Genomic DNA, 14,822 nt, shown 5'->3' with positions numbered 1-14,822 from the left:
CACATGACAGCCCGCTAGGAGTTTGCCAAAAGGCACCTAAAGGACTCTCAGACCATGAGAAACAAGATTCTCTGGTCTGATGAAACCAAGATAGAACTCTTTGACCTGAATGCCAAGTGTCACGTCTGGTGGAAATCTGGCACCATCCCTACAATGAAGCATGGTGGTGGCAGCATCATGTTGTGGGGATGTTTTTCAGAGGAAGGGACTGGGAGACTAGTCAGTGCAGGAGTGGCTTCGGGACAAGTCTCTGAATGTCCTTGAGTGGCCCAGCCAGAGCCCAGACTTGAACCCAATCGAACATCTCTGGAGAGACCTGAAAATAGCTGTGCAGCGATGCTCCCCATCCAACCTGACAGAGCTTGAGAGGATCTGCAGAGAAGAATGGGAGAAACTCCCCAAATACAGGTGTGCCAAGCTTGTAGCATCATACCCAAGAAGACTTGAGGCTGTAATCGCTGCCAAAGGTGCTTCAACAAAGTACTGAGTAAAGGGTCTGAATCCTTATGTAAATGTGATATTTCAGTTTTTGATTTGTTGTAAATTTGCAAACATTTCTAAAAACCTGTTTTTGCTTTGTAGCTTGTTGAGAAAAAAATAGATTTAATCAATTTTAGAGTAAGGCTGTAACGTAACAAAATGTGGAAAAAATCAAGGGGTCTGAATACTTTCAGAATGCACTGTACATAACATTCTATTGGTCGCAATAATTTTGTATAATAATTAAATTGAAAAACTATTTTTGAATCCGGCATCGTTTTGTGTATCCGTTCATAAACCACGTGCCATGGAATCGGTACATCGAAAAAATCTCCCCCCAACTAGTTTGCAAACTGTACGGCGCAGCTGTGAATTTGTTGGTCCTTAAATGAAACTGGTATACTTTTTTATTTATCACTATTTTCTTTAGCCAATCTTTTGTCTTTAATGCCGACAGACAAGTTCCTTACCTTCTCCCCCTTTCCACTTGCCTCCTCCATTTTGGCGGTAATGCTGCAATCAGTTGGTTGTCATTTTGGATAGAGCAGACATTTCCATATATTTTTGTGACATAACTCCACAGTCCTATTTATGATATCATTTACAAAGATTATACCATTAAAAAAAAAAAGAAATTCAAAAAATAATGTTTTTTTTGTCAAGTTAGTATATTTGAGTTTAACCATAATATTTGTTGTAATATTTGTTCTGTCTTTTCTGGTGGATTAAACTGAAATTGCAACCAACTTTCTATGGCTTGTTTTAGAAATAGTGATATTTGGGAGATTATTTCCTTTTCAAATAACTGAAAGTGAGAGGTTGTAATCTGAATAAAGGGAAAAAGGCCATTCTTGAACATTGGGGTGAGACAATCTTACTAATTTGCTAGAGAACCAGTTCGGATTTAAGTATAACTTTTGTATGACTGAAGCCTTTAGTCTAATGCTTTAATATTTAATCATTTCTGCCCTCCGAATTCATATTCATTATATAAATACAGTGGGGAGAACAAGTAATCGACAGTGTATCAAATACTTGTTCTCCCCACTGTATATGTATACATAAATATACACTACCGTTCAAAAGCTTGGGGTCACTTAGACATTTTGTTGAGGACTTGTGAGGTGTCTGTTTCTCAAACTAGACACTCTAATGTATTTGTCCTCTTGCTCAGTTGTGCACCGGGGCCTCCCACTCCTCTTTCTATTCTGGTTAGAGCCAGTTTGTGCTGTTCTGTGAAGGGAGTAGTACACAGCGTTGTACGAGATCTTCAGTTTCTTGGCAATTTCTCGCATGGAATAGCCTTCATTTCTCAGAACAAGAATAGACTGGCGAGTTTCAGAAGAAAGTTTTTTGTTTCTGGTCATTTTGAGCCTGTAATCGAACCCACAATTGCTGATGCTCCAGATACTCAACTAGTCTCAAGAAGGCCAGTTTTATTGCTTCTTTAATCAGCACAACAGTTTTCAGCTGTGCTAACATAATTGCAAAAAGGTTTTTCTAATGATCAATTAGCCTTTTAAAATGATAAACTTGGATTAGCAAACACAATGTGCCATTGGAACACAGGACTGATGGTTGCTGATAATGGGCCTCTGTACGCCTATGTAGATATTCCATTAAAAATCAGCCGTTTCCAGCTACAATAGCCATTTACAACATTAACAATGTCTACACTGTATTTCTGATCAATTTGATGTTATTATAATGGACAAAAAAATTGCTTTTATTTAGAAAAAAATGACATTTCTAAGTGACCCCAAACTTTTGAACGGTAGTATATATATATATATAACATCACCGCATCTTAACACTGGATCCAGATGGAACCCATCTGGGCAACAAAAAGACAGGCCCTCAGGTTGGGCAAATTACTAAAGACAGGCCCTCAGGTTGGGCAGATTACTAAAGACAGGCCCTCAGGTTGGGCAGATTACTAAAGACAGGCCCTCAGGTTGGGCAGATTACTAAAGACAGGCCCTCAGGTTGGGCAGATTACTAAAGACAGGCCCTCAGGTTGGGCAGATTACTAAAGACAGGCCCTCAGGTTGGGCAGATTACTAAAGACAGGCCCTCAGGTTGGGCAGATTACTAAAGACAGGCCCTCAGGTTGGGCAGATTACTAAAGACAGGCCCTCAGGTTGGGCAGATTACTAAAGACAGGCCCTCAGGTTGGGCAGATTACTAAAGACAGGCCCTCAGGTTGGGCAGATTACTAAAGACAGGCCCTCAGGTTGGGCAGATTACTAAAAACAGGCCCTCAGGTTGGGCAGATTACTAAAGACAGGCCCTCAGGTTGGGCAGATTACTAAAGACAGGCCCTCAGGTTGGGCAGATTACTAAAGACAGGCCCTCAGGTTGGGCAGATTACTAAAGACAGGCCCTCAGGTTGGGCAGATTACTAAAGACAGGCCCTCAGGTTGGGCAGATTACTAAATAGAAACAGCTAGTGACGATAAAACCAATCAGTAATGTAATCCACCCAGGCATCTTACCACATGCCACTGACCATCGTTGATGGCCTTGCCCCCACTGGTGACCTTGAGGGAGTGTTGGTTCTTGAACTGGACCTCGATGCGTCCTTCCCTCAGCCCCAGCATGAACCACGAGTCCTGGGAAGACTCCGCGTACAGAATCACCCCCTCTGGATCAAACGTACGGAAGTCAAACTCTGCAGCAAACCTGGAGACACGCGGACCAGTCGACATGGATGATTAGGGTACAGCTGTGTACTAAACAGGACTTAGTGTGTGTGTCTGTGTTTAACCCCTTACTTGGTGTTCTCTGGTAGTCTGAAGCGGAGGTATATGACAGGCCCTCCAGTGAACTGTTCTCCCAGGTACAGCATCTCAGCATGCTTGTAGTCATAGAGCTGGACACACACTGGGACCTCCTCACAGGAGCTCTGGTCCTCGGCTAGCCGTAGGCCCCGACGGCCGTCGCAGTGGCAAGAGTAGCTGCCCATCGCGTTCACACACTCACCCCCACACACACCCACCTCACACTCATCCACATCTGGGACAAGGCATGAGTGTCAGGCAGAGAGAGAGAGAGAGAGAGAGAGAGAGAGGGCAGAGGTCATTACAGGAGGTACAGGTCAGGGTTAGGATCAGCTGATACCAAAAACGTTCCCGTTACGCCCTCTTGAATAAAATGAGTGTTAAGTGTCTCCCTCGTGTGGTGAGTGTTGGTACAACATCAGTGGAGCGGCCTCTCACCCAAACAGGAGCGTAAGGTGAAGTTGTATTTGAAGCCCGGGGGACACTGGCACTCATACATGCCAGGGGTGTTGACACATTTAGCTGGTTTCTCACAGATACCGGGGTACAGCAGACACTCATTGATATCTGGGGAGGGGACACAATTAGCTGGTTCCTCACAGATACTGGGGGTACAGCAGACACTCATTGATACATCTGGGGAGGGGACACATTTAGCTGGTTCCTCACAGATACTAGGGGTACAGCAGACACTCATTGATACATCTGGGGAGGGGACACATTTAGCTGGTTCCTCACAGATACTAGGGGTACAGCAGACACTCATTGATACATCTGGGGAGGGGACACATTTAGCTGGTTCCTCACAGATACTAGGGGTACAGCAGACACTCATTGATACATCTGGGGAGGGGACACAGACATCTTGACATCTTCAGTGTGAGTCGGTAATATGGAGGTTTGGTTTGGTCACTAGACAATCACACAGACATTACCACAAGAGGGTGCACAAGCAGAAACAGTCATTGAGACTGAAGCCTGTTTCTGGTAACAGAGATGGTCAATGACCCTGAGGTTTAAACACTCTTATGTAACACTGTACTGGTCAGCCATCTTCCTCTGTTAGTCTAAACTAGAGTCTGGGCCTGCAAATCTAGAGTCTAAACTATATTCTAAACTACATTCTAGACTAGAGTCTGGGCCTGCAAATCTAGAGTCTAAACTACATTCTAATCTAGATTCTAATCTAGAGTCTAAACTACATTCTAATCTAGAGTCTGGGCCTGCAAATCTAGAGTCTAAACTACATTCTAATCTAGAACTGTTTCCTGTACAGTGGATCTATATAACAGTAACTGTTACCTGTACAGTGGATCTATATAACAGTAACTGTTTCCTGTACAGTGGATCTATATAACAGTAACTGTTTCCTGTACAGTGGATCTATATAACAGTAACTGTTTCCTGTACAGTGGATCTATATAACAGTAACTGTACAGTGGATCTATATAACAGTAACTGTTACCTGTACAGTGGATCTATATAACAGTAACTGTTACCTGTACAGTGGATCTATATAACAGTAACTGTTTCCTGTACAGTGGATCTATATAACAGTAACTGTTTCCTGTACAGTGGATCTATATAACAGTAACTGTTTCCTGTACAGTGGATCTATATAACAGTAACTGTTACCTGTACAGTGGATCTATATAACAGTAACTGTTTCCTGTACAGTGGATCTATATAACAGTAACTGTTTCCTGTACAGTGGATCTATATAACAGTAACTGTTTCCTGTACAGTGGATCTATATAACAGTAACTGTTTCCTGTACAGTGGATCTATATAACAGTAACTGTTTCCTGTACAGTGGATCTATATAACAGTAACTGTTACCTGTACAGTGGATCTATATAACAGTAACTGTTACCTGTACAGTGGATATATATAACAGTAACTGTTTCCTGTACAGTGGATCTATATAACAGTAACTGTTACCTGTACAGTGGATCTATATAACAGTCTCTGTACAGTGGATCTATATAACAGTAACTGTTTCCTGTACAGTGGATCTATATAACAGTAACTGTACAGTGGATCTATATAACAGTAAATGTACAGTGGATCTATATAACAGTAACTGTTTCCTGTACAGTGGATCTATATAACAGTAACTGTTTCCTGTACAGTGGATCTATATAACAGTAACTGTTTCCTGTACAGTGGATCTATATAACAGTAACTGTTTCCTGTACAGTGGATCTATATAACAGTAACTGTTACCTGTACAGTGGATCTATATAACAGTAACTGTTTCCTGTACAGTGGATCTATATAACAGTAACTGTTACCTGTACAGTGGATCTATATAACAGTAACTGTTACCTGTACAGTGGATCTATATAACAGTAACTGTTTCCTGTACAGTGGATCTATATAACAGTAATTGTTACCTGTACAGTGGATCTATATAACAGTAACTGTACAGTGGATCTATATAACAGTAACTGTTTCCTGTACAGTGGATCTATATAACAGTAACTGTTTCCTGTACAGTGGATCTATATAACAGTAACTGTTACCTGTACAGTGGATCTATATAACAGTAACTGTTACCTGTACAGTGGATCTATATAACAGTAACTGTTTCCTGTACAGTGGATCTATATAACAGTAACTGTACAGTGGATCTATATAACAGTAACTGTTTCCTGTACAGTGGATCTATATAACAGTAACTGTTTCCTGTACAGTGGATCTATATAACAGTAATTGTTACCTGTACAGTGGATCTATATAACAGTAACTGTTTCCTGTACAGTGGATCTATATAACAGTAACTGTACAGTGGATCTATATAACAGTAACTGTTTCCTATACAGTGGATCTATATAACAGTAACTGTTACCTGTACAGTGGATCTATATAACAGTAACTGTTACCTGTACAGTGGATCTATATAACAGTAACTGTTTCCTGTACAGTGGATCTATATAACAGTAACTGTACAGTGGATCTATATAACAGTAACTGTACAGTGGATCTATATAACAGTAACTGTTACCTGTACAGTGGATCTATATAACAGTAACTGTTACCTGTACAGTGGATCTATATAACAGTAACTGTTACCTGTACAGTGGATCTATATAACGGTTACCTGTACAGTGGATCTATATAACAGTAACTGTTACCTGTACAGTGGATCTATATAACAGTAACTGTTACCTGTACAGTGGATCTATATAACAGTAACTGTTACCTGTACAGTGGATCTATATAACAGTAACTGTACAGTGGATCTATATAACAGTAACTGTTTCCTATACAGTGGATCTATATAACAGTAACTGTTACCTGTACAGTGGATCTATATAACAGTAACTGTTACCTGTACAGTGGATCTATATAACAGTAACTGTTTCCTGTACAGTGGATCTATATAACAGTAACTGTACAGTGGATCTATATAACAGTAACTGTACAGTGGATCTATATAACAGTAACTGTTACCTGTACAGTGGATCTATATAACAGTAACTGTTACCTGTACAGTGGATCTATATAACAGTAACTGTTTCCTGTACAGTGGATCTATATAACAGTAACTGTTTCCTGTACAGTGGATCTATATAACAGTAACTGTTTCCTGTACAGTGGATCTATATAACAGTAACTGTTTCCTGTACAGTGGATCTATATAACAGTAACTGTTTCCTGTACAGTGGATCTATATAACAGTAACTGTTTCCTGTACAGTGGATCTATATAACAGTAACTGTTTCCTGTACAGTGGATCTATATAACAGTAACTGTTTCCTATACAGTGGATCTATATAACAGTAACTGTTACCTGTACAGTGGATCTTGTCATTGGTTCTGAACTGGTACCCGTCATCACACATACAGCGGAAGCTACCGGGGGAGTTGTAACACTTCTGGTTGCATCCGGCTGGGTGATCTGGGTCCGAACACTCGTCGATGTCTGATCAATAAAACAATCAATAACATCATTATTCAATAATAACAAAACATGGATTCATTGACTATAAACTCGGCTCAATTCCTGTTACTGGGAGGAACTGTGACCTAGTCAGTCAGCAACACCAACGTTACTGGCCAAGCTTTTCGAGTTTCAAGAAAAAAGTGTGTCCTTCGAGCCAGATTGAAACCAGCGACCCAGTATTAAGCCAGGACCCAGTATTAAGCCAGGACCCAGTATTAAGCCAGGACCCAGTATTAAGCCAGGACCCAGTACTAAGCCAGGACCCAGTATTAAGCCAGGACCCAGTATTAAGCAGGACCCAGTATTAAGCCAGGACCCAGTATTAAGCCAGGACCCAGTATTAAGCAGGACCCAGTATTAAGCAGGACCCAGTATTAAGCAGGACCCAGTATTAAGCCAGGACCCAGTATTAAGCAAGGACCCAGTATTAAGCCAGGACCCAGTATTAAGCAGGACCCAGTATTAAGCAGGACCAGTATTAAGCAGGACCCAGTATTAAGCCAGGACCCAGTATTAAGCAGGACCCAGTATTAAGCAGGACCCAGTATTAAGCAGGACCCAGTATTAAGCCAGGACCCAGTATTAAGCAAGGACCCAGTATTAAGCCAGGACCCAGTATTAAGCAGGACCCAGTATTAAGCCAGGACCCAGTATTAAGCAGGACCCAGTATTAAACCAGCACCCAGTATTAAGCAGGACCCAGTATTAAGCAGGACCCAGTATTAAGCCAGGACCCAGTATTAAGCAGGACCCAGTATTAAGCAGGACCCAGTATTAAGCCAGGACCCAGTATTAAGCCAGGACCCAGTATTAAGCAGGACCCAGTATTAAGCAGGACCCAGTATTAAGCCAGGACCCAGTATTAAGCCAGGACCCAGTATTAAGCAGGACCCAGTATTAAGCAGGACCCAGTATTAAGCCAGGACCCAGTATTAAGCCAGGACCCAGTATTAAGCCAGGACACAGTATTAAGCAGGACCCAGTATTAAGCAGGACCCAGTAGTAAGCCAGGACCCAGTATTAAGCCAGGGCCCAGTATTAAGCAGGACCCAGTATTAAGCAGGACCCAGTATTAAGCCAGGACCCAGTATTAAGCCAGGACCCAGTATTAAGCAGGACCCAGTATTAAGCAGGACCCAGTATTAAGCCAGGACCCAGTATTAAGCAAGGACCCAGTATTAAGCCAGGACCCAGTATTAAGCAGGACCCAGTATTAAGCAGGACCCAGTATTAAGCAGGACCAGTATTAAGCAGGACCCAGTATTAAGCCAGGACCCAGTATTAAGCAGGACCCAGTATTAAGCAGGACCCAGTATTAAGCAGGACCCAGTATTAAGCAGGACCCAGTATTAAGCAGGACCCAGTATTAAACCAGGACCCAGTATTAAGCAGGACCCAGTATTAAGCAGGACCCAGTATTAAGCAGGACCCAGTATTAAGCCAGGACCCAGTATTAAGCATGACCCAGTATTAAGCCAGGACCCAGTATTAAGCAGGACCCAGTATTAAACCAGGACCCAGTATTAAGCAGGACCCAGTATTAAGCAGGACCCAGTATTAAGCCAGGACCCAGTATTAAGCAGGACCCAGTATTAAGCAGGACCCAGTATTAAGCCAGGACACAGTATTAAGCCAGGACCCAGTATTAAGCAGGACCCAGTATTAAGCAGGACCCAGTATTAAGCAGGACCCAGTATTAAGCCAGGACCCAGTATTAAGCCAGGACCCAGTATTAAGCAGGACCCAGTATTAAGCAGGACCCAGTATTAAGCAGGACCCAGTATTAAGCAGGACCCAACAGGAAAGATCTGTAGTATGGGGAAACCCTGTCTATACGGTACCCCACCATCCTCACAGCGCGGACCCTTCCAGCCTGGTCTACACCGACAGGTGAAGGAGGCCTGTCTAACCCTAACCCCAACCCTAACCCTGTCTATACGGTACCCCACCATCCTCACAGCGCGGACCCTTCCAGCCTGGTCTACACCGACAGGTGAAGGAGGCCTGTCTAACCCTAACCCCAACCCTAACCCTGTCTATACGGTACCCCACCATCCTCACAGCGCGGACCCTTCCAGCCTGGTCTACACCGACAGGTGAAGGAGGCCCGTCTAACCCTAACCCCAACCCTAACCCTGTCTATACGGTACCCCACCATCCTCACAGCGCGGACCCTTCCAGCCTGGTCTACACCGACAGGTGAAGGAGGCCTGTCTAACCCTAACCCCAACCCTAACCCTGTCTATACGGTACCCCACCATCCTCACAGCGCGGACCCTTCCAGCCTGGTCTACACCGACAGGTGAAGGAGGCCTGTCTAACCCTAACCCCAACCCTAACCCTGTCTATACGGTACCCCACCATCCTCACAGCGCGGACCCTTCCAGCCTGGTCTACACCGACAGGTGAAGGAGGCCCGTCTAACCCTAACCCCAACCCTAACCCTGTCTATACGGTACCCCACCATCCTCACAGCGCGGACCCTTCCAGCCTGGTCTACACCGACAGGTGAAGGAGGCCTGTCTAACCCTAACCCCAACCCTAACCCTGTCTATACGGTACCCCACCATCCTCACAGCGCGGACCCTTCCAGCCTGGTCTACACCGACAGGTGAAGGAGGCCTGTCTAACCCTAACCCCAACCCTAACCCTGTCTATACGGTACCCCACCATCCTCACAGCGCGGACCCTTCCAGCCTGGTCTACACCGACAGGTGAAGGAGGCCTGTCTAACCCTAACCCCAACCCTAACCCTGTCTATACGGTACCCCACCATCCTCACAGCGCGGACCCTTCCAGCCTGGTCTACACCGACAGGTGAAGGAGGCCTGTCTAACCCTAACCCCAACCCTAACCCTGTCTATACGGTACCCCACCATCCTCACAGCGCGGACCCTTCCAGCCTGGTCTACACCGACAGGTGAAGGAGGCCTTGCCATCGATGCAGCGTTCAGAACCCTCCTTGTAACACGGAAACGGCAGGCACTGGTCACTGATCTCTGCAGAACAACACACAGACACACATATAATATACACAATGTCCAAATATAACATTCACACAACAAACATATAATATACACAATGTCCAAATATAACATTCACACAACACACATATAATATACACAATGTCCAAATATAACATTCACACAACACACATATAATATACACAATGTCCAAATATAACATTCACACAACACACATATAATATACACAATGTCCAAATATAACATTCACACAACACACATATAATATACACAATGTCCAAATATAACATTCACACAACACACATATAATATACACAATGTCCAAATATAACATTCACACAACACACATATAACAAAATAGAATCCACACTCTTATAAACTTCAGACCAAAGTCTAGACATACAGGTATCCAGACAGGATATGACTATACAGAACACATACAGGTATCCAGACAGGATATGACTATACAGAACACATACAGGTATCCAGACAGGACATGACTATACAGAACACATACAGGTATCCAGACAGGACATGAATATACAGAACACATACAGGTATCCAGACAGGATATGAATATACAGAACACATACAGGTATCCAGACAGGACATGACTATACAGAACACATACAGGTATCCAGACAGGACATGAATATACAGAACACATACAGGTATCCAGACAGGACAGAACACATACAGGTATCCAGACAGGACATGACAATACAGAACACATACAGGTATCCAGACAGGACATAACACATACAGGTATCCAGACAGGACATGACAATACAGAACACATACAGGTATCCAGACAGGACATGACAATACAGAACACATACAGGTATCCAGACAGGACATGAATATACAGAACACATACAGGTATCCAGACAGGACATAACACATACAGGTATCCAGACAGGACATGACTATACAGAACACATACAGGTATCCAGACAGGACATAACACATACAGGTATCCAGACAGGACATAACTATACAGAACACATACAGGTATCCAGACAGGATATGACTATACAGAACACATACAGGTATCCAGACAGGACATGACTATACAGAACACATACAGGTATCCAGACAGGACATGACTATACAGAACACATACAGGTATCCAGACAGGACATGACTATACAGAACACATACAGGTATCCAGACAGGATATGACTATACAGAACACATACAGGTATCCAGACAGGATATGACTATACAGAACACATACAGGTATCCAGACAGGACATGACTATACAGAACACATACAGGTATCCAGACAGGACATTAATATACAGAACACATACAGGTATCCAGACAGGACATGACTATACAGAACACATACAGGTATCCAGACAGGACATGACTATACAGAACACATACAGGTATCCAGACAGGACATGACTATACAGAACACATACAGGTATCCAGACAGGATATGACTATACAGAACACATACAGGTATCCAGACAGGACATAACACATACAGGTATCCAGACAGGACATGACTATACAGAACACATACAGGTATCCAGACAGGACATAACACATACAGGTATCCAGACAGGATATGACTATACAGAACACATACAGGTATCCAGACAGGACATGACTATACAGAACACATACAGGTATCCAGACAGGACATAACTATACAGAACACATACAGGTATCCAGACAGGACATGACTATACAGAACACATACAGGTATCCAGACAGGACATGACTATACAGAACACATACAGGTATCCAGACAGGATATGACTATACAGAACACATACAGGTATCCAGACAGGACATAACACATACAGGTATCCAGACAGGACATAACACATACAGGTATCCAGACAGGACATGACTATACAGAACACATACAGGTATCCAGACAGGACATGACTATACAGAACACATACAGGTATCCAGACAGGACATGACTATACAGAACACATACAGGTATCCAGACAGGACATGACTATACAGAACACATACAGGTATCCAGACAGGACATGACTATACAGAACACATACAGGTATCCAGACAGGACATAACACATACAGGTATCCAGACAGGACATGACTATACAGAACACATACAGGTATCCAGACAGGACATAACACATACAGGTATCCAGACAGGACATGAATATACAGTACAAATATGACCAGAAGCACTGCAGCAGATTTCACATTTCAACAACACAACAACCACAAACCAAACAGGCAGACACGTGCCTGAGCAAATTCTGGACAGAGATTGAGGAATACAACTACACACCCTACCCCTAAACCAGGGTTTTCCAAACTCGGTCCTGGGGCCCCCCCTGGGTGCACATTTTGAACTTTACCCCAGCACTACACAGCTGATTCAAATAGTCAAAGCTTGATGATGAGTTGGTTATTTGAATCAGCTTTTGTAGTGCTAGGAGCAACAACCAAAACATTCACCCAGGGGGGGGGCCCCAGGACAGAGTTTGGGAAACCCTGCCCTAAACCAGGGGTGTCAAATACACGGCCCCGCGGGCCAGCACCCTACCCCTAAACCAGGGGTGACAAACATACGGCCCACGGGCCAGCCCATTCAATCCGTCCTGCGTAGCCCCAACCTCTGACCCCAATAACCACCTCTAACCTTAACCAACCTTTGACACAGGTCCTGAGGTCTGAAGGGACGTTGGAATCATGGTTGTTGATGCCCACACGATGTGAACCCAGACACGCTGAAATATAACACAGTGGAGTTAGCTGACATCAGGACACGCTGAAATATAACACAGTGGAGTTATCTGACATCAGGACACGCTGAAATACAACACAGTGGAGTTATATTAGCTGACATCAGACACGCTGAAATACAACACAGTGGAGTTATATTAGCTGACATCAGACACACTGCAACACAACACAGTGGAGTTATATTAGCTGACATCAGACACACTGCAACACAACACAGTGGAGTTATATTAGCTGACATCAGACACGCTGAAACACAACACAGTGGAGTTATATTAGCTGACATCAGACACGCTGAAATACAACACAGTGGAGTTAGCTGACATCAGACACGCTGAAATACAACACAGTGGAGTTAGCTGACATCAGACACGCTGAAACACAACACAGTGGAGTTATATTAGCTGACATCAGACACGCTGAAATACAACACAGTGGAGTTATATTAGCTGACATCAGACACGCTGAAATACAACACAGTGGAGTTATATTAGCTGACATCAGTCATTACCATCAGACACGCTGAAATACAACACAGTGGAGTTAGTTTACATCAGTCATTACCATCAGACACGCTGAAATACAACACAGTGGAGTTATATTAGCTGACATCAGACACGCTGAAATACAACACAGTGGAGTTATATTAGCTGACATCAGACACACTGAAATACAACACAGTGGAGTTATATTAGCTGACATCAGTCATTACCATCAGACACACTGCAACACAACACAGTGGAGTTATATTAGCTGACATCAGTCATTACATCAGGACACACTGCAGCACAACACAGTGGAGTTATATTAGCTGACATCAGACACGCTGAAATACAACACAGTGGAGTTATATTAGCTGACATCAGTCATTACCATCAGACACACTGCAACACAACACAGTGGAGTTATATTAGCTGACATCAGACACGCTGAAATACAACACAGTGGAGTTATATTAGCTGACATCAAGACACACTGCAACACAACACAGTGGAGTTATATTAGCTGACATCAAGACACACTGCAACACAACACAGTGGAGTTATATTAGCTGACATCAAGACACACTGCAACACAACACAGTGGAGTTATATTAGCTGACATCAGTCATTACATCAAGACACACTGCAACACAACACAGTGGAGTTATATTAGCTGACATCAGACACACTGCAACACAACACAGTGGAGTTATATTAGCTGACATCAGTCATTACCATCAGACACACTGCAACACAACACAGTGGAGTTATATTAGCTGACATCAGACACACTGCAACACAACACAGTGGAGTTATATTAGCTGACATCAGTCATTACCATCAGAACACACTGCAACACAACACAGTGGAGTTATATTAGCTGACATCAGTCATTTGATAACTCATGGAAGAAAAAGGGGGCTGAGGGTTAGCTAGATACTGTATCACTAGATTTCATTAATGGAAATATGATCATGACTGAAACCAGAAGGATTTCAACTTGAGTGCAGAACGGTTGAAACTTACAGACATATTGAGGATAGAAGTATTCCTGTAAAAGAAGAGGAGACATTATTAGCAGATCCCTCATGTCTGTATTGGTTCTTCAATCAGTCAACAGCTAAAGATCAACATCCTGCTCCGTCCCACTCAGCTAAAGATCAACATCCTGCTCCGTCCCACTCAGCTAAAGATCAACGTCCTGCTCCGTCCCACTCAGCTAGGTCAACCCTAGTCAACGGGAAACCTCACAGCGTAAACAAACACATGATGGGGTAACAGTTCAATGACCAGAGTCTGTCACACAAACACACAGTCACTGGCATGGCCATCTAGTGACTACCCTCTCCCTCTCCCCAGGTCCCTCCTGACATGGCCATCTAGTGACTACCCTCTCCCTCTCCCCAGGTCCC

General features: G+C 43.4%; 1 protein-coding gene across 2 annotated transcripts in view; it reads right to left on the bottom strand.

Annotated features, from left to right (window-relative positions):
* LOC311125773 (vitamin K-dependent protein S-like) overlaps positions 1 to 14,541 on the bottom strand; it is a 28,371-nt gene extending 13,830 nt beyond the window's left edge. Inside the window, exons 1-7 of one of the 2 annotated variants that reach the window (XM_084199805.1) lie at positions 14,437 to 14,541; positions 12,838 to 12,915; positions 10,095 to 10,208; positions 7,057 to 7,188; positions 3,699 to 3,827; positions 3,255 to 3,495; positions 2,976 to 3,162 (exon numbers count right to left, since the gene is read on the bottom strand). In XM_084199805.1, coding sequence (XP_084055931.1) covers positions 2,976 to 3,162; positions 3,255 to 3,495; positions 3,699 to 3,827; positions 7,057 to 7,188; positions 10,095 to 10,208; positions 12,838 to 12,915; positions 14,437 to 14,500 — 945 coding nt within the window. In that variant the 5' untranslated portion in view covers positions 14,501 to 14,541. Of the gene's footprint in view, positions 1 to 2,975; positions 3,163 to 3,254; positions 3,496 to 3,698; positions 3,828 to 7,056; positions 7,189 to 9,055; positions 10,051 to 10,094; positions 10,209 to 12,837; positions 12,916 to 14,436 lie in introns of those variants that run through there. The other variant, XM_084199806.1, reaches the window with a different exon arrangement.
* Positions 14,542 to 14,822: the final 281 nt, after the last annotated feature.

This window comes from Coregonus lavaretus (genome assembly GCF_964263955.1).
Source record: "Coregonus lavaretus genome assembly, contig: HAP1_SCAFFOLD_610, whole genome shotgun sequence".
In the NCBI taxonomy this organism is placed as follows: domain Eukaryota; kingdom Metazoa; phylum Chordata; class Actinopteri; order Salmoniformes; family Salmonidae; genus Coregonus; species Coregonus lavaretus.
This window is presented reverse-complemented; position numbering and strand designations above follow the sequence as displayed.